Raw genomic sequence first — 15,018 nt, 5'->3', positions numbered from 1 at the left:
ATTGTTGGTCAATTTTCGTGGCACAATTTTGATGGTGGGCTGGTACCCATGATATTGTTTTTGAATGCTAGGTTCCTTTTGACCCAAAGAGCTGTGACTGGTTATCAGGGACAGAGTGGTTTTGGCTCATTTTCAGACCTCTCAACGCCTTCCCTCTCCAAAAAAATTAGGATTTTCTCACAACCTTAAAAAAAACTCTTGAAAATTTTGAGCCAGCTGGATATCTAAGATCAAACATGCACCCATTTTCTACTATAAATTTTGTAAAATTTTGAACCAACTGGATATTTAAGATCAAACATGCACCCATTTTCTACTATAAATTTTTATAAAATTTTTAGCCAGCTCAATATCTAAGATCAAACATGCACCCATTTTCTACTATAAATTTTATATTTAAACAATTGACAACAACCCTCGATAGTTTCAAGGCAATGGAAAAAGAGATTTTTGGGCAATTTTCGTGGCACAATTATGATGGGGGCTTGTACCCATAAATTCATATTGTTCTTGAATGTTAGGTTCCTTTTGACCCAAAGAGCTGCGACTGGTGATCAGGGACAGAGCGGTTTTGGCTCATTTTCAGACCTCTCGACGCCTTCCCTCTCCAAAAATTGTGATTTTGTCTCAACCTTGAAAAAAAAACTCTTGAAAATTTTGAGCCAGCTGGATATCTAAGATCAAACATGCACCCACTTTCTACTATAAATTTATAAAATTTTGAGCCAGCTTGATATCTAAGATCAAACATGCACCCATTTTCTACTATAAATTTTATAAAATTTTGAGCCAACTGGATATCTAAGATCAAATATGCATCCATTTTCTACTATAAATTTTATAAAATTTTGAGCCAGCTGAATATCCAAGATCAAACATGGACCCATTTTCTACTATAGATTTTATAAAAATTTTGAGCCATCTGGATATCTTAGATCAAAAATGCACCCACTTTCTACTATAGATTTATAAAATTTTGAGCCAGATTGATATCTAAGATCAAACATGCACCCATTTTCTACTATAAATTTTTTTAAATTTTGAGCCAGCTGAATATCCAAAATTAAACATGCACCCATTTTCTACTGTAAATTTTATATGTAAACAACTGACAATTTGCATAATTTATGGACGTTACTCCAGAGTTTTCGAGTACTTGTAATCCCTGGAAGCATATTTATTGGATTGTTTGACAACTTTGAACAAATTGGGGATCTCAAGATATCATCGGATATCAAGGGGAGGGATAAGGGGACTGGACAGCAACAATGGGCATGGCTTTTTTGACCCTCAAATTACTTTCAACTCTTCAAAAGGGCACTATAATTTTTAGTTTCAATTCAAATGAGCCTCCTCACAAATTTTTCAGGCCATGTCTTCCGTATGAAGTAGTGAAGGAAATAATAAATAAATAAAAATAATGCATAGGAGGCAAATGGCCTTTTGCTAAGGTAACGCTAGAGTTATGCCTCGTTAGAATTTTAAATTCCATCTTTCTTTTTATTTATATATTTAAAGCAAAATAGTTCACTAGCTGCGTTACAAAATTTTTACTAGGCAGTTAAGAATGTATCAGTTTTAGAATTAAAACAAATTTGAAAAACTCGCTCGTAAAATCAAAGCGTGATGCAAATTTGAGTTCATTTCTTAGAATTTTTCTAAAAAAAAAGAAATTAATGCATATATTCTCTTACAAAGTCTTCGTTTTATTATTTAGTATCATTTTCTCGTAACGTTTCAACGGTTGCAACTCACCAATTTGATATCAATAGCTTTGTGCTCTTTCTGTGACCTTGTGTGTGAGCCGTTTCATGTCCGAAGAAAAACTCTGGTGTTTAAACCCTGGTTAAAAGTTAAGGATATATTTCTACTTTCTCTCTATCTGGTAGTTGTGAGCTTCATTGTTGCATTTCTCTGCTTTATCTTCCCATCTGTTTCTATATGAGGCCAAACGGTAATAATGGATTTATCAGAGTAGAAAAGAAGAGGGGACTATAGCCTTCTATCAGTTACTGTTACAAGTTGTCGGAAAAGGTTCATTAAATGTTCACTGGACCATATATCTTCGTTGTTGGCCCGGTGTGTGGCCATACACATCCTCTTTGCTTATCAGAAAACAATCCATTTCTTCAAGATTGTAGGGGCTCCAAAAAATTCCAGAATTAGAGACTCTCAAAGACATTGTTGAATCTGTAACATTATTAATTTTTTTAAAAAATGTGACGAAAATAAAGAGCAAACTTAAAACTTAAAACGAACAAAAATTACTACTTCGCAGTTTATACAATATATTTTGAGAACTGTTTCAAATAAACGGACTTGGGATATTTCCCTATATTTGGAAAATTCTGGAAAACTTGTGTTTTGCTGAAAACACAAGCCCGACGCAAAATAACAGGATTAAAAAGAATAAGAAATCCTTAAGTGGCCGGGATAAAGTAAAAGACTAATTCATAAAGCTCTAAATAGTCTTTTACCGGCTATATAATCAACAAAATTTTATCATACAATTTTATTCCTCTAAAAACTGAAGAAAGCTTGGCTTTTAGTAATGCACTAGTTTTTCAAGACTCTACTAGTTATTTCGCTCTCCACTTTAATCAGAAAAACTGTTTTTTTTTAAATGAAATTTTGTTAGTTTTTTCGGTTTAAAAATATAAATTTCTTCAGACTGGAAAACATCCTCTCCCATGTTAGGTTATAAAAATATTGGTCAAAATGAGTTTTAGCTAAAATAGGGCGGTCAATATGGGTTTAGTTTCACATTTCTCTAAAAATTTCTGTTACAAAAAAATCTGAAATTTGCAATATAAAGAGTCCATAGGATATGTTATTCTTGGTATCTTTAAGGAGTTGTAAATAAAAAAGACAATTATGTATGAAACATTATCCCATAGGAAATATATACAGCTTTTAAAAAACCTGAAGTATATTAAAAGAATTTAACCTGAGTAGTCTATATACCTTATGGTAATTCAAGTTATTATTAATGCAATATTTCTGCCGCAATGCTGCAAAGAAATGGAGCTTCTCATCATAATTGTTTTATTCTTTGGCTAAATTTTTAGGAGACTTGATTATTAGAATTGAATGAATACTTTAGAGAGAAAATGTATTCTAAAAAGATATTTTTTCCAACGTTCGAACCTAGGCTCGTATAGCAAAGCTTGTTTTATACTTTTGCTGTTTTCAACCACCCGATTATTGCGTTTAAGACAATAAATAACTTTAGACTTTAAGGTTCTATCACCAAACCACTCGATGTGGTTCTTTTATTTCAATTTTTAACCGTAGATCTACAAACAATACGTTGAAATGATCAATAGTTTTGAACTGAGCCTTTGTACAATGTTGCAATTGCCTGTTATTTCCAGTGGCGTAAATCGGAGGGGGGAGTCCCTGAACTATCTTGTTGAGCTCCTCTAAAAAGCAGTGCAGTTTTGATGAAGATTACAGATAGATAGATAGACAATTTATTCCCCATTCCCATAGTAGAAGACCACAAATGGAGTAAATAAATAAAGTTAAAAAAGAAACAAAGAAAAGAACAAAAACTTAGATACTATATACTTACACGAAGATACTTAAGGACGAATCGCATTAGCAGGGTTATTGGTCCTGACTGATTTTAAGAATTCTGTCCGACGCTTAGTGAGAGCTGCAATGGGGTCGGTAACGCCGAATCCATGGGATACAGACGTATTAACGCAGCTGTCTTATCAGTTTCGTAAAAAAAAAAAAAAATCCAAAATGGAAACATTGCTATTAAAAACGGGGTATGGCCAAGGTATTGTACAGCCGGGTTCGAATCTGTTGATTATATATATATATTATATATATATATATATATATATATATATATATATATATATATATATATATATATATATATATATATATATATATATATATATATATATATATATATATATATATATATATATATATATATATATATATATATATATATATATATATATATATATATATATATATATATATATATCCTTATAAGTAAGCAATAATTGTGTATATACGTATGTAGGTTTGCATGTTCTCGAAAACAGCTCCATATTTTTTTGGAAAAATTGGTAGCTAGGTATATTCCCGGATAAAAAAAGATGTAGATAGGTCAGAAGTCTGAGAAAATTCGTTAGGAGCCTTAATTTTTTTTTTTTTTTTTGCAAATAACGTCATGTACTATGTTAGTACATCATATAAGCCTTTTTTATGACATCAAATAAGCATTTTCTAATATGATGTCATGCATAGTATAAACAAGATTGTGGAGTTTCCAACGCAACAGTTATTTATATAACATAATGTCAGTTGGAAGACCCGAAAAAAGAAAATTTGCAGTTGCAGTTACTATAAATGATGATTCTTTGGAATGAACACCTGAACTATCAAACGTGATAAGATGTGAAATTTGACAACCTGGACCAGTAATTGCCACAACACCAATACGGACAGCTATTGCAAAGGGCATTGCTAAATTGTTTGAAGTAATCAAAATCCAAACACGTATCAAAAATGAAAATGAAGAGCAAAGACACGGGCGGTTAGTAGATATGTGAAAACGATAATTAGAGCGCGTTAAAAATAAAAATAAAGAGCAAAGACACATGCGGTTAGAAGACATACAACACCTAGCAAGTTGCTGTGACGAAATAGGACCCTTTCGGATTCCTTTCTTCATTGGTACGGAATTACGCAGGATAATTGGCCCACTTCTATAAGGTCGTTTAATTCGGACAGAAAGTTTTCTATACATATTACAACAAAGGTAAAATAACAGACCGTATTTTGGATTTTGGAGTCGAATTCGGAGTTCTCTATTTCGGAGTTCTCTGAATTTATCTTCAAGCTCTTGATCTCCACATTAGATTTGGATCATTAGCGATGCAGGATGACCTTGAGAAGTGGTGAATCTTGAGGAAATTATAGCCTAGTAATTGACACAGTATTTGCGCTGACTTCTGGTTAATGGATGATTCTTCTGGGAATTGAACTAATATGAAATTAGGTGATATAGAATTTATCTATTTGGGCCGGAAGGATGGAGTGCATAGGCAGGGAGAAGAACTCATAATGAATAAGAAGCTGCTAAGTCTTGTTTAGGTTGGGAAGGTCTAGACAGTAGAACGCTAGTGGTTCAATTTATGACTAACAAATGCAGGGTCATAGTATTATATTAGTGACTCAGATGAATCACAGGTTCCCTGGTAGAAATAGGATATTTTTATTTTTAAATTTTAATTCCCTGGTCGGTAGAAATGGGGAGGGATAGTATCCTAGCCTAGGTAAATTTGGTGTAAGAAAAGAAAACAGTAGTGGTTAGAGACTACTGAAATGTTGTAAGCATAACCTTATTGATTATTTTATTGTAAATCCAAGACTGGCAGGATTAATACAAGATACTAGGGTATATAGGAGTGCTGTTATTGATGCTAAAAGTAAAGATCATCATCTAGTAGTGTCTAGGGTTAATCTTGAGCTGAAATTTCAGAAGGGTAACCACCTTCCGGAAAGTTGTTAAGTTGGTAGAGACCAGGATGAGAATCTGAGAGAAACTCTCTAGGATTGGTTGAATACTAAATCGGACAGTTTTAGATTTGACAATGTAGAAAACGGATGGAATAATTTTAAGAAAATACTTTTTGAAGTCGCTGGTGGTGTCTTAGGGAAGAAAGTTAGAAACGTAGCTAGGAATGTCTGCATGTCCCATGAGTTACAAACCTTCACCCGGTGATGGGTTAAATTGCATGGTGGTGCAGAACACCATCGCGGGAGGATCCTCTATAAGAGGACAAGTGTGGCAGGGCGTAATATCCAGATCTATGCACAACGGCCGCTGCAAAGGGCTACCTCGATCCTTTGGGGGTATCGTGCAACACTGGGGACCTTGAAGTCAACTATACCCACTTGAGGACTGGCGCCCCTCGAGGGAACTATAGCCTAGTAAACGACACAGCATACGCAATGGATTCTGATTAATGGGTAATTCTTCTAGGGTTTGTCTGTTTTGCCGAGCGTTTTCAGGCTGAAAAACCTCTTCTTAGCTAATTTTATCTACTATGGGCTGTCTCCCCGTAGTAGCATAATATTTGTAGGCATGAATATATAATGAGTCGAAGGTAATAGGCTTGAGATTGTCTGTGCAGATTTCGACTCTTGTTGATAGAAGAGCATTGCCAAGTGTTGAAAATGATGCTGTCACCAGGATGGGCCCAAGATCGCACAAAACCTCCATTCATACTTAAGGCCCCAGGGACTTCTTGCTGTCCGGTGTCCTGTCCTTTTCGGTGTAGAATTGAGAAGATATATGATCCCTGTCCTGCACTGGTATCCGAAATCATTGCTTTTCTCCGAGGCAAAAATAATTTAAAAGAATTAAAGAGCATGAGAATTGGAACTTGGAATGCTACGACGTTGAAAAATTACTATCGTATCGACATTTTGACTGGCGAATTCAGACGATTTGAACTGGACTTATTAGGAGTTTCAGAAACTCATATCCCAGGGGTAGGAAGCATGAAATTAGATGATATAGAATTTGTTTACTCAGGCAGAAAGGATGGTGTACATAGACAGGGAGTAGGGCTCATGATGAATAAGGAAGCTGCTAAGTCTTGTTTAGGCTGGGAAGGTATTAATAATAGAACACTAATTGCTCATTTTATCACTAAAAAGTTCAGGGTATCAGTTATAGTAGTATATGCCCCTCTAGAACCGACTGACGGAGATACTAGTGACTCAGATGAACTTTACTTACAGTTACAAGAGAAAATAGACAGGGTATATAACGCCTATGTCGGTAGAAATAGGGATAGATGGTATCCTAGCCTAGGTAAATTTGGCGTCGGAAAAGAAAACAGTAATGGACACAGACTTTTGCAATTTTGTATGTATAACTATCTAGTTATGACCAATACGATGTTTCGTCATAAAATTGCTCATGAGTTAACATGGTATTCCCCTGGTGATAAGACAGCAAACCTTACTGATTATGTTAGTAAACCGAAGCATGGGCGCCCATATGGGGGGCAGGGGGGCTGTCGCCCCCCCTGGCTGAATGATTCTGCCTTATTTTTATATTTTTGTTCTGAGATTTCTATTATATAGCATTAAAAGTGCCAATTAGACGAGGTTTGCCCCCCCCCCTGGAATTCAGCTTATGGGCGCTCATGAACCGAAGACTGGCAGGATCAATACAAGATTCTAGGGTATACAGGAGTGCTGTTATTGATGTTAAAAGTAAAGACCACCATAAAGTAGTGTCTATTTTTAATCTATAGCTGAAATTTCGGAAGGGTAACTACCTCTCGGGAAGCTATGATGCTGGTAGACTCCAGGAGGAGAATTTGAGAGAAAATTTCCAGGAACAGTTGAATACTAAACTTCAGAGTTTAAAATTTGACAATGTGGAAGGTGGTTGGAATAATTTTAGAAAAATAATTTGTGAGGTTGCTGAAGGTGTCATAGGGAAGAAAGCTAGGACTGCAGCTAAGAATATTAGTGAAAAAGCTTTATGTTTAATAGAAAGGAGAAGTGACTTGTAAAAGAATTATCTGATTGATAGATCATATGAAAACAAAAGGTATGTAAAGAAAGTGTAGAAAGAATTAAAATTTGAACTAAGGAGGTGTGAAGTGGAGGCTATGGATAAAATTGCCGAGGATCTGGAAGATGCAGCTAGACGGCATAATAGTAAAATATTGTACTGGCATGTTAATAAATTGAGAGGGAGTAGTCAGTCCAGATTTGTCCCAGTTAAAATAAGAACGGGGCCACAATTAGTGATAAGAAAAGAGTCAAAGAGAGATGGGCAGTACATTTTGAGAATTTGCTAAACTGAGATAGAGTTGCAGGAAAAGATACAGAGGAAAATGAAAAAATCTGTGATACCTTGGATGTGAAGGAAGATTTGTTTTGTGAGGAAGAATTAACGACAGTACTAAAAGAATTAAAGAATAATAGGGCTCCAAGTGCTGATAGTGTGGTAAATGAGTTTCATAGGCAGGGCAATAGCGTTGCCTAAGTAAAGAACGATGTTGGCACAATGTATTATTTATTTTTTTGTTTTCTTTTTCCATACCAGGGTGCTTCGTGTCGAAGAAGTTGTCGTAGAAACTTGAGAAAGGGCTCATTTGATTGGAAATTGGAACGGCTAGTGCCCTTTTTAATAGTCGAAAGTGACTGGAAGACAACTAACACCCCTTCCACGCCCACCATTTCCCCAAAGACATTGAATCAAAATTGGAGATACCCATTTCGTTCAGCGTTGTTGGTTTCCAGATAGAAATTATGTTTTTGAGCAGGACAGTCCCCCACAGCCCTGAGGACAAGGGTCTTAAGTTATGCCCTGGGGGCATATAAGAACGATGTTGGCACAATGTATTATATATTATTTTTATCTTTTAGAGCAGGGAACTTCGTATCGAAGAATTTGTTGTTGAAACTTCGGAAAGGGCTCATTAAATTGGAAATTGGAGTGGCTTGTGCCCTTTTGAATAGTCGAAAGTGATCGAAAGCAGCTAACACCCCTTCCACGCCCACCATTTCCTGAAGCACATCCAATCAAAATTTTGAGATAGCCATTTTGTTCAGTGTAGTTGATTTCCAGATAGAAATTATGTTTTTTAGGAGGACACTCCCTCACAGCCCTCAGGGCAAGGGTTGTAACCTATGCCCTGAGGGCATATAAGGTTTTTATAGAAAGTGTTGTCGTCGAAGCTCAAAAAGAGCTCATTCGATTGGAAATTGGAATGGCTAGTTCCCTTTTTAATGGTCGAAAGTGATTGGAAGGCAACTAACACCCCTTCCACGCCCACCATTTCCCCAAACACATCCAATCAAAGTTTTTAGATTGCCATTTTGTTCCACGCAGTTGAAAGTTCTAGAAATAATACCTTTGAGCAGGACACTCCCCCTACACTCTTCAGGGCAAAGGTTATAAGTTATGCCCTGGGGGGATATAAGGTTTTTATTGAAATCTTTATCTTAGAAACTTGAAAAAGGGCTCATTCGATTTGAAATTCAAAGGGCTATTGCCCTTTTTATTAGTCGAAAGTGATTTGAGGGCAACTAACCCCCCTATCACGCTCACCTTTTCCCCTAACACGTTCAATCAAAATTTTTAGATAGCTATTTTATTCATCGTAGTTGAAAGTTTTGGAAATTAGGTCTTTAAGGATAATAACCCCTCCCCCTCACAGCCCCTAGGGCAAGGGTTGTACGTTATGCCTGGGGGCATATAAGGTTTTATAGAAAGCGATGTTGTAGAAACTTCAAAAATGGCTCATTCAATTCGAAATTGAAAGGGCCAGTGCCCTTTTTATTTGAAAGTGATTGAAGGGCAACTAACTCCCCTTTCACACCCACCATTTCCCCAAACACATCCAATCAGAATTTTGAGATCTATTTTGTTCAACGTAGTTGAAAGTTCTTGAAATTAAGTCTTTTAGGCTGATAACCCCCTCAGAGCCCTCAGTGCAAGGGTTGTAAGTTATGCCCTTGGGGCATATTTATAATTGTTAAAAGTGAATAAAGAGTAATTACCCCCCCCCCTTCCCCTCTCACGCCCACCATTTCCCCTAACACAGTCAATCAAAGCTTAGAGATAGCCATTTTGTTCAACGTAGTTTAAAGTTCTGGAAATTATGTATTTGAGGATGACAAACTCCCCAGAGCCCCCAGGGAAAAGGTTGTAAGTTATGCCCTGGGGGCATATAAGGTTCTTATAGATAGCGTTGTCGTAAAAACTTCAAAGGAGCTCATTCAATTCGAAATTGAGAGGGCTAGTGCCCTTTTCAATAGTCGAAAGTGACTGGAGGTTAACTAACCCTCCTCTCATGCCCACCATTCCCCCAAACACATCCAATCAAAATTTTTTGAAATTTTTATCTTAGAAACTTGAAAATGGCTCATTCGATTTGAAATTCAAAGGGCTGTTGCCCTTTTTATTAGTTGAAAGTGATTTGAGGGTAACTAACCCCCCTCTCACGCTCACCTTTTCCCCAAACACGTACAATCAAAATTTGTAGATAGCCATTTTATTCATCGTAGTTGAAAGTTTTGGAAATTAGGTCTTTGAGGATGATAACCCCCTCCCCCCAACCCCCAGGGCAAGGGCTGTAAGTTATTCCCTGGGGGCTTATAAGGTTTTGATTGAAAGCGTTGTCGTTGGAACTTCAAAAGCGCTCATTTGATTGGAAATTCAAAGGGCTAGCGCCCTTTTTAATAGTCAAAAGTGATTTGAGGGCAACTAACCCGCCTCTCACGCCCTCCATTTCCCCAAACACATCAAATTAAAATTTTGAGATAGCCATTTTGTTTAACTTAGTTGAAAGCTCTGGAAAATAGATCTTTGAGGATGTCAACCCCCCTCACAGCCCTCAGGGTAAGGGTTGTAATTTATGTCCGGGGCATATAAGGTGTTTATAGAAAGCGTTGTCGTATAAACTCAAAAAGGGCTCATTCGATCGGAAATTGAAAGGCCTAGTGCCCGCTTTAATAGTCGAAAGTGATTGGAAGGCTTGAAATTTTTATAGTAAAGATCGATGTGGGTACAGTTGTTTTTTTTTTTTTTTTTTTTTCTTTTTCTTTTTTTGTAGACCAGGGCACTTCGTATCGAAGCATTTGTCGTAGGAATTTCGAAAAGCTCTGTTTCGATTGAAAATAGAAAGGGCTGACGCCCCCTCCCCCACACCCACCTTCCCATTTGCCTATTATGTTTAAAAACTAAACTTTGCCTTAAGATTAAATCAAAATGTACTGTGTTAATGCTAATTCTCAATAAGGCATCTCAGCAATATCTCAACAACGACTGAGGGTATTATGTTCAAACTTTCGGGGCTACTTCTGCTCTTAAAATTTAACCAAATCAAATTAGCGTAAGTGTATCCAAGCTATCAAAGAAAGTAAACAAATTTTTTTTTCCGTATGGTATCAAGTTTTCTATTTCAGGTCGATTAGAGGAGGTATGAAACTAAATTAAACACTACTATTTGTGTCCAGATTTTTAAAAGGGTGTATGTTGTTAATAATTGCTGAAAAATTTTCTCCAGCATTCAAATAGCAGGCCAAACTATAAAGTCTTAAAAAAATGAAAAGATTTAAAGTATTTTTTTTTCGTTTTCCCTGAAAAGACTATGTCAATATAAAACGAACAGAAATTAATTAAAAAAACTGTTTCTACATAATAATTTTTTTTAAAAGAAAAATAAAGAACTCCATTAAACCAAAAATGAGCAAAAATAAAATCAAATAATCTACCTAGCGTGAAACTACCACAAATCAGCATCGATAAATAAATTAAACCCAAAACGAACAGAAATCAGAGGCAACGCTGCAGCATTGCCTTTAGTAAAGGCCATACGGCTCCAATGTTTCATCATTTATTTATTATTTATTATTTTTTCCAACAGGCACTTCATACGGAAGGGGTCGTCGTAGAAACTTCCAAAGGGGCTCATTCGATTGGAAATCGAGAGTTCTAGTGCCCTTTTGAATAGTCGAAAATGATTGGAGGGCAACTAGCCCCCCCATGCCCAGCATTCCCCCAAACACATCCAATCAAAATTTTGAGATAGCCATTTTGGTCAGCGTAATTGATTTCCAGATAGAAACATATTTTTGAGGAGGACACTCCCAAACAACCCTCAGGGCAAGAGTTTTAAGTTATGGCCTGGGGGCATATAAGGTTTTTATAGAAGGCGTTGTCGTAGAAACTTCAAAACAGGCTCATTCGATTGGAAATTCAAAGGGCTAGTGAATTATTCTCTCTTAGAAATAATTTATTTTAGTTACAAAAGATTTTTAACCCAATGAATTTGCTTTAAAATAAGCCATTGAACAACTCTCTACGATGTTCAAGTGTCAAGCTATCTGTAGAAAAGAAAAAAAAACCTTTTTAATAGTCGAAAGTGATTGGAGGGCAACTCGCCCTCCCCCCCCCCCCACGCCCATCATTTCCCCAAACACATCCAATCAAAATTTGAGGTATCCATTTTGTTCAGCGTAGTTGATTTCCAGATAGAAAATATGTTTTTAAGGAGGACACTCCCCCATAACCCTGAGGCCAAGGATTTCATGTTATACCCTGGGGGCATAGAAAGTTTGTAGAAAAATCATTGTCGTAGAAACTTCTAAACAGGCTCTTTCGATTGGAAATTCAAAGGGCTAGTGCCCTTTTGTTGGGGTTCCACCCCTGTTGTTTTTCCTTTCAGATAAATGACCTGTTTTCGTCCCGTAATTACATTTTCTTAGAATTACCTATAGTATAATTTTCAATGACAATTTAAAAGTCTCGTTGCTAGGCTATAGTTGTTTTGCAATAAGTAAGCTTTGAACTAAATTCTATTTTGGACTTCCTGGTTTGAGTCATTGAATAATAAAGCTAAGAAAGTAGAATTGGTTTTGAATGGGGATTGAGAGGATTGGCTGGGCCAAGCAAAGGTTCACCCCTATGGACAGTTGCTGTAAAGAATATTATTTTTGATTTAGTCTGCATTTAGACCCCGTTCGGGGAAACATATTTTTTTTTATTATAATTGACCTTTGGAAGAATACAAGTAAGGTATTTTCTACAAACTGTCTACTAATTTTCTCGGAAACCAGGCAGGGTAGGAATAGAATTACGAAACACCGTCATTATGATATTGACACGGGGGTTTGTTACTTCCAAGGAGAGAGTTAGCAGTTTCCAGTGGTAACCCAAAGGTAGGAATATTTGGCTTTAGATACCGGCTATTTGACCACTTAATTGCGTTATCACACCCTGGGACAGGGTATACTGTAAATAGGGTAGTACCAAACCCGATATTTGCAGAACCGGTGTAGTGGGCGCGGGCATCACATTATAATTTAAGGTCGGCCCTCCAATAAGTGGTGACACCCGTACATTACCACGCCAATATTGGGGTATTGTAGCTTACCACTATAATACTGGTGGCATCGTGGCCTACCGGTATAACACTGGTGGCTAAATACCCGAACACCTTTTTAATAGTCGAAAGTGATTTAAGGGCAACTAGCCCCTTTTATGCCCTGAGAGCATATAAAGTTTGAATTGAAGATGGCGCCATAGAACCAACAAAAAAGGCTAAATTGATTGTAAATTAAAACGGACAAAACGATATTCAGTAGTCGTAAGTGATTGGCGACACCATAGCCCCCCCGCCCTACGCCCATCATACCCCCAAACACATCCAATTAAAATTTTGAGATAGACATTTTGTACAGCGTAGTTGATTTCCAGATAGAAAATATGTTTTTGAGGAGGAAACTCCCCCACAACCCTTAGGGCACGGGTGTTAAGTTATTGCATGGAGGCTTATGAGGTTTTTCTAGAAGGCGTTGTCGTAGAAACATAAAAAAGGCTCATTCAAATTGAAGTTGAAAGGGCTAGTGCCCTTTTTAATAGTTGAAAGTGATTGGAGGCCAATTAGCCCCCTCCTCCACGCCCATCATTCCCCCAAACACATCCAATCAAAATTTTGAGATAGCCATTTTGTTCAGCGTAATTGATTTTCAAATATAAAATATGTTTTTGAGGAGGACACTCCCCCACAACCCTTAGGGCAAGGGTTTTAAGTTATGCCCTGGGGGCATAGAAGGCAGTGTCATAGAAACTTCAAAAAAGGCTCATTCGATTGGAATTTCAAAGGGCTAGTGCCCTTTTTAATAGTTGAAAGTTATTTGAGGACAACTAACCCCCCTCTCACGCCCACCTTTTCCCCAAACACATCCAATCAAAATTTTGGGACAGACATTTAATTAAAAGTAGTTTTAGGTTCTAAAAATTCGGTCTTTGAGGATGACAACTCCTCCACAGCCCTCAGGGAAAGGGTTGTAATTTAAGGATTCTCCAAATCCTTCTCTTATGGAAGGGATGCTCGTATAAACTTTAGAGAGGGCTCATTTGATTGGAAATTGAAAGTTCTTGTTCACTTTTTAAGAGTCAAAAGAGATTGGAGGGCAAATAGCCTTCCCCCCTAACGTAGTCTAAAGTAATGTAATTTACTTAATTAAAGCCAGATTGCGTTAATTAAACTTGCTCCTAACACAAGTTTATCGGATCAACCTATCTTGCACCCCCCTAAAAACATCCTAGATCCGCCCCTGGTGTAAGGGCAATATAACTTTTAATTTGTAATTCAATGAACCCCGTTCCAAAGTTTATGCAACTACTTCTTCCACATAAAGTGCCCCTAGAAAAATAAATAAGTATTAATTCATTGAACCCTTGTGGCTCTTTACTTAGGTAACGTTATAGCATTGCTTCTGACCTAAAAAGTTGAGTAGAAATTTCAGCTTCCGTTTTTATGAATATCCGAAATTATCTGAGGGGAATATGTTTGGGGGAGCATATTCCACAGCTGGGAAATTTCTGCTGGGTGGAATTTAACGCGGGGGAATTATCGGCAGGAAAAGAAAATGTTCTTTGAGGGGGGAGGAATTTCCCAGGGGTGGGTTTTCCAAATGTAAATTATTCAGTAAGGGGATGACTAAACCCATTCAATAATATTCTAAATTTTATATATGAAAGTAACTGGAAAGAAGAATCAACAGGAATACATGATAACACTGCATGGTCTATTCAACAACTATGATTGATCCTTGAAAAAAGACATTTTCAAAATATTGATTATTTTAATGTTTTTTAATTTCTCAGCGATCGCCCGTATCCGCTTATAAGGGGGGAGACTTCCCCCACCACTGTCTATAATAATATTTTAAGATCTATCTTAAGGCTTAAAAAGAAAATCAATGCAATTAAAGTATAACTCAAAATAACATATATAGATTAATATATGCACATAGCACGGAACAATTAATTAAAATTGCATATTATATGTTGAGGCTCACCCAAGTCATGGGCCAGGGGGCTCACCATTCCACAATCTATGAAAGCAATCCTGCAATAACTAAAAATATAAAGTATTTTTGAAGATTTTAACGTCTTCCACAACTCAAACGGTCCAACATTCTACAGCCCAAAGAGTCTGTCTAATC

The 15,018-nt window shown here is 36.7% G+C and overlaps 2 protein-coding genes across 5 annotated transcripts in view; both read left to right on the top strand.

Moving 5' to 3' along the window:
- LOC148947831 (uncharacterized) overlaps positions 1-4,929 on the top strand; it is a 33,708-nt gene extending 28,779 nt beyond the window's left edge. The window contains exon 4 of the mRNA XM_089095750.1: positions 4,868-4,929. Within this exon, the coding sequence (XP_088951876.1) occupies positions 4,868-4,929 (62 nt within the window). The remainder of the gene's footprint in view (positions 1-4,867) is intronic.
- Vps8 (vacuolar protein sorting 8) overlaps positions 1-15,018 on the top strand; it is a 286,757-nt gene that overhangs the window by 171,363 nt on the left and 100,376 nt on the right. The window lies entirely within an intron of this gene.

The sequence above is a fragment of the Artemia sp. Qi Xiang Cuo genome, chromosome 10 (assembly GCF_049724085.1).
Source record: "Artemia sp. Qi Xiang Cuo chromosome 10, ASM4972408v1, whole genome shotgun sequence".
Lineage (NCBI taxonomy): Eukaryota > Metazoa > Arthropoda > Branchiopoda > Anostraca > Artemiidae > Artemia > Artemia sp. Qi Xiang Cuo.
Note: the sequence above shows the minus strand (reverse complement) of the source record. Positions and strands in the feature narration are given on the sequence as shown.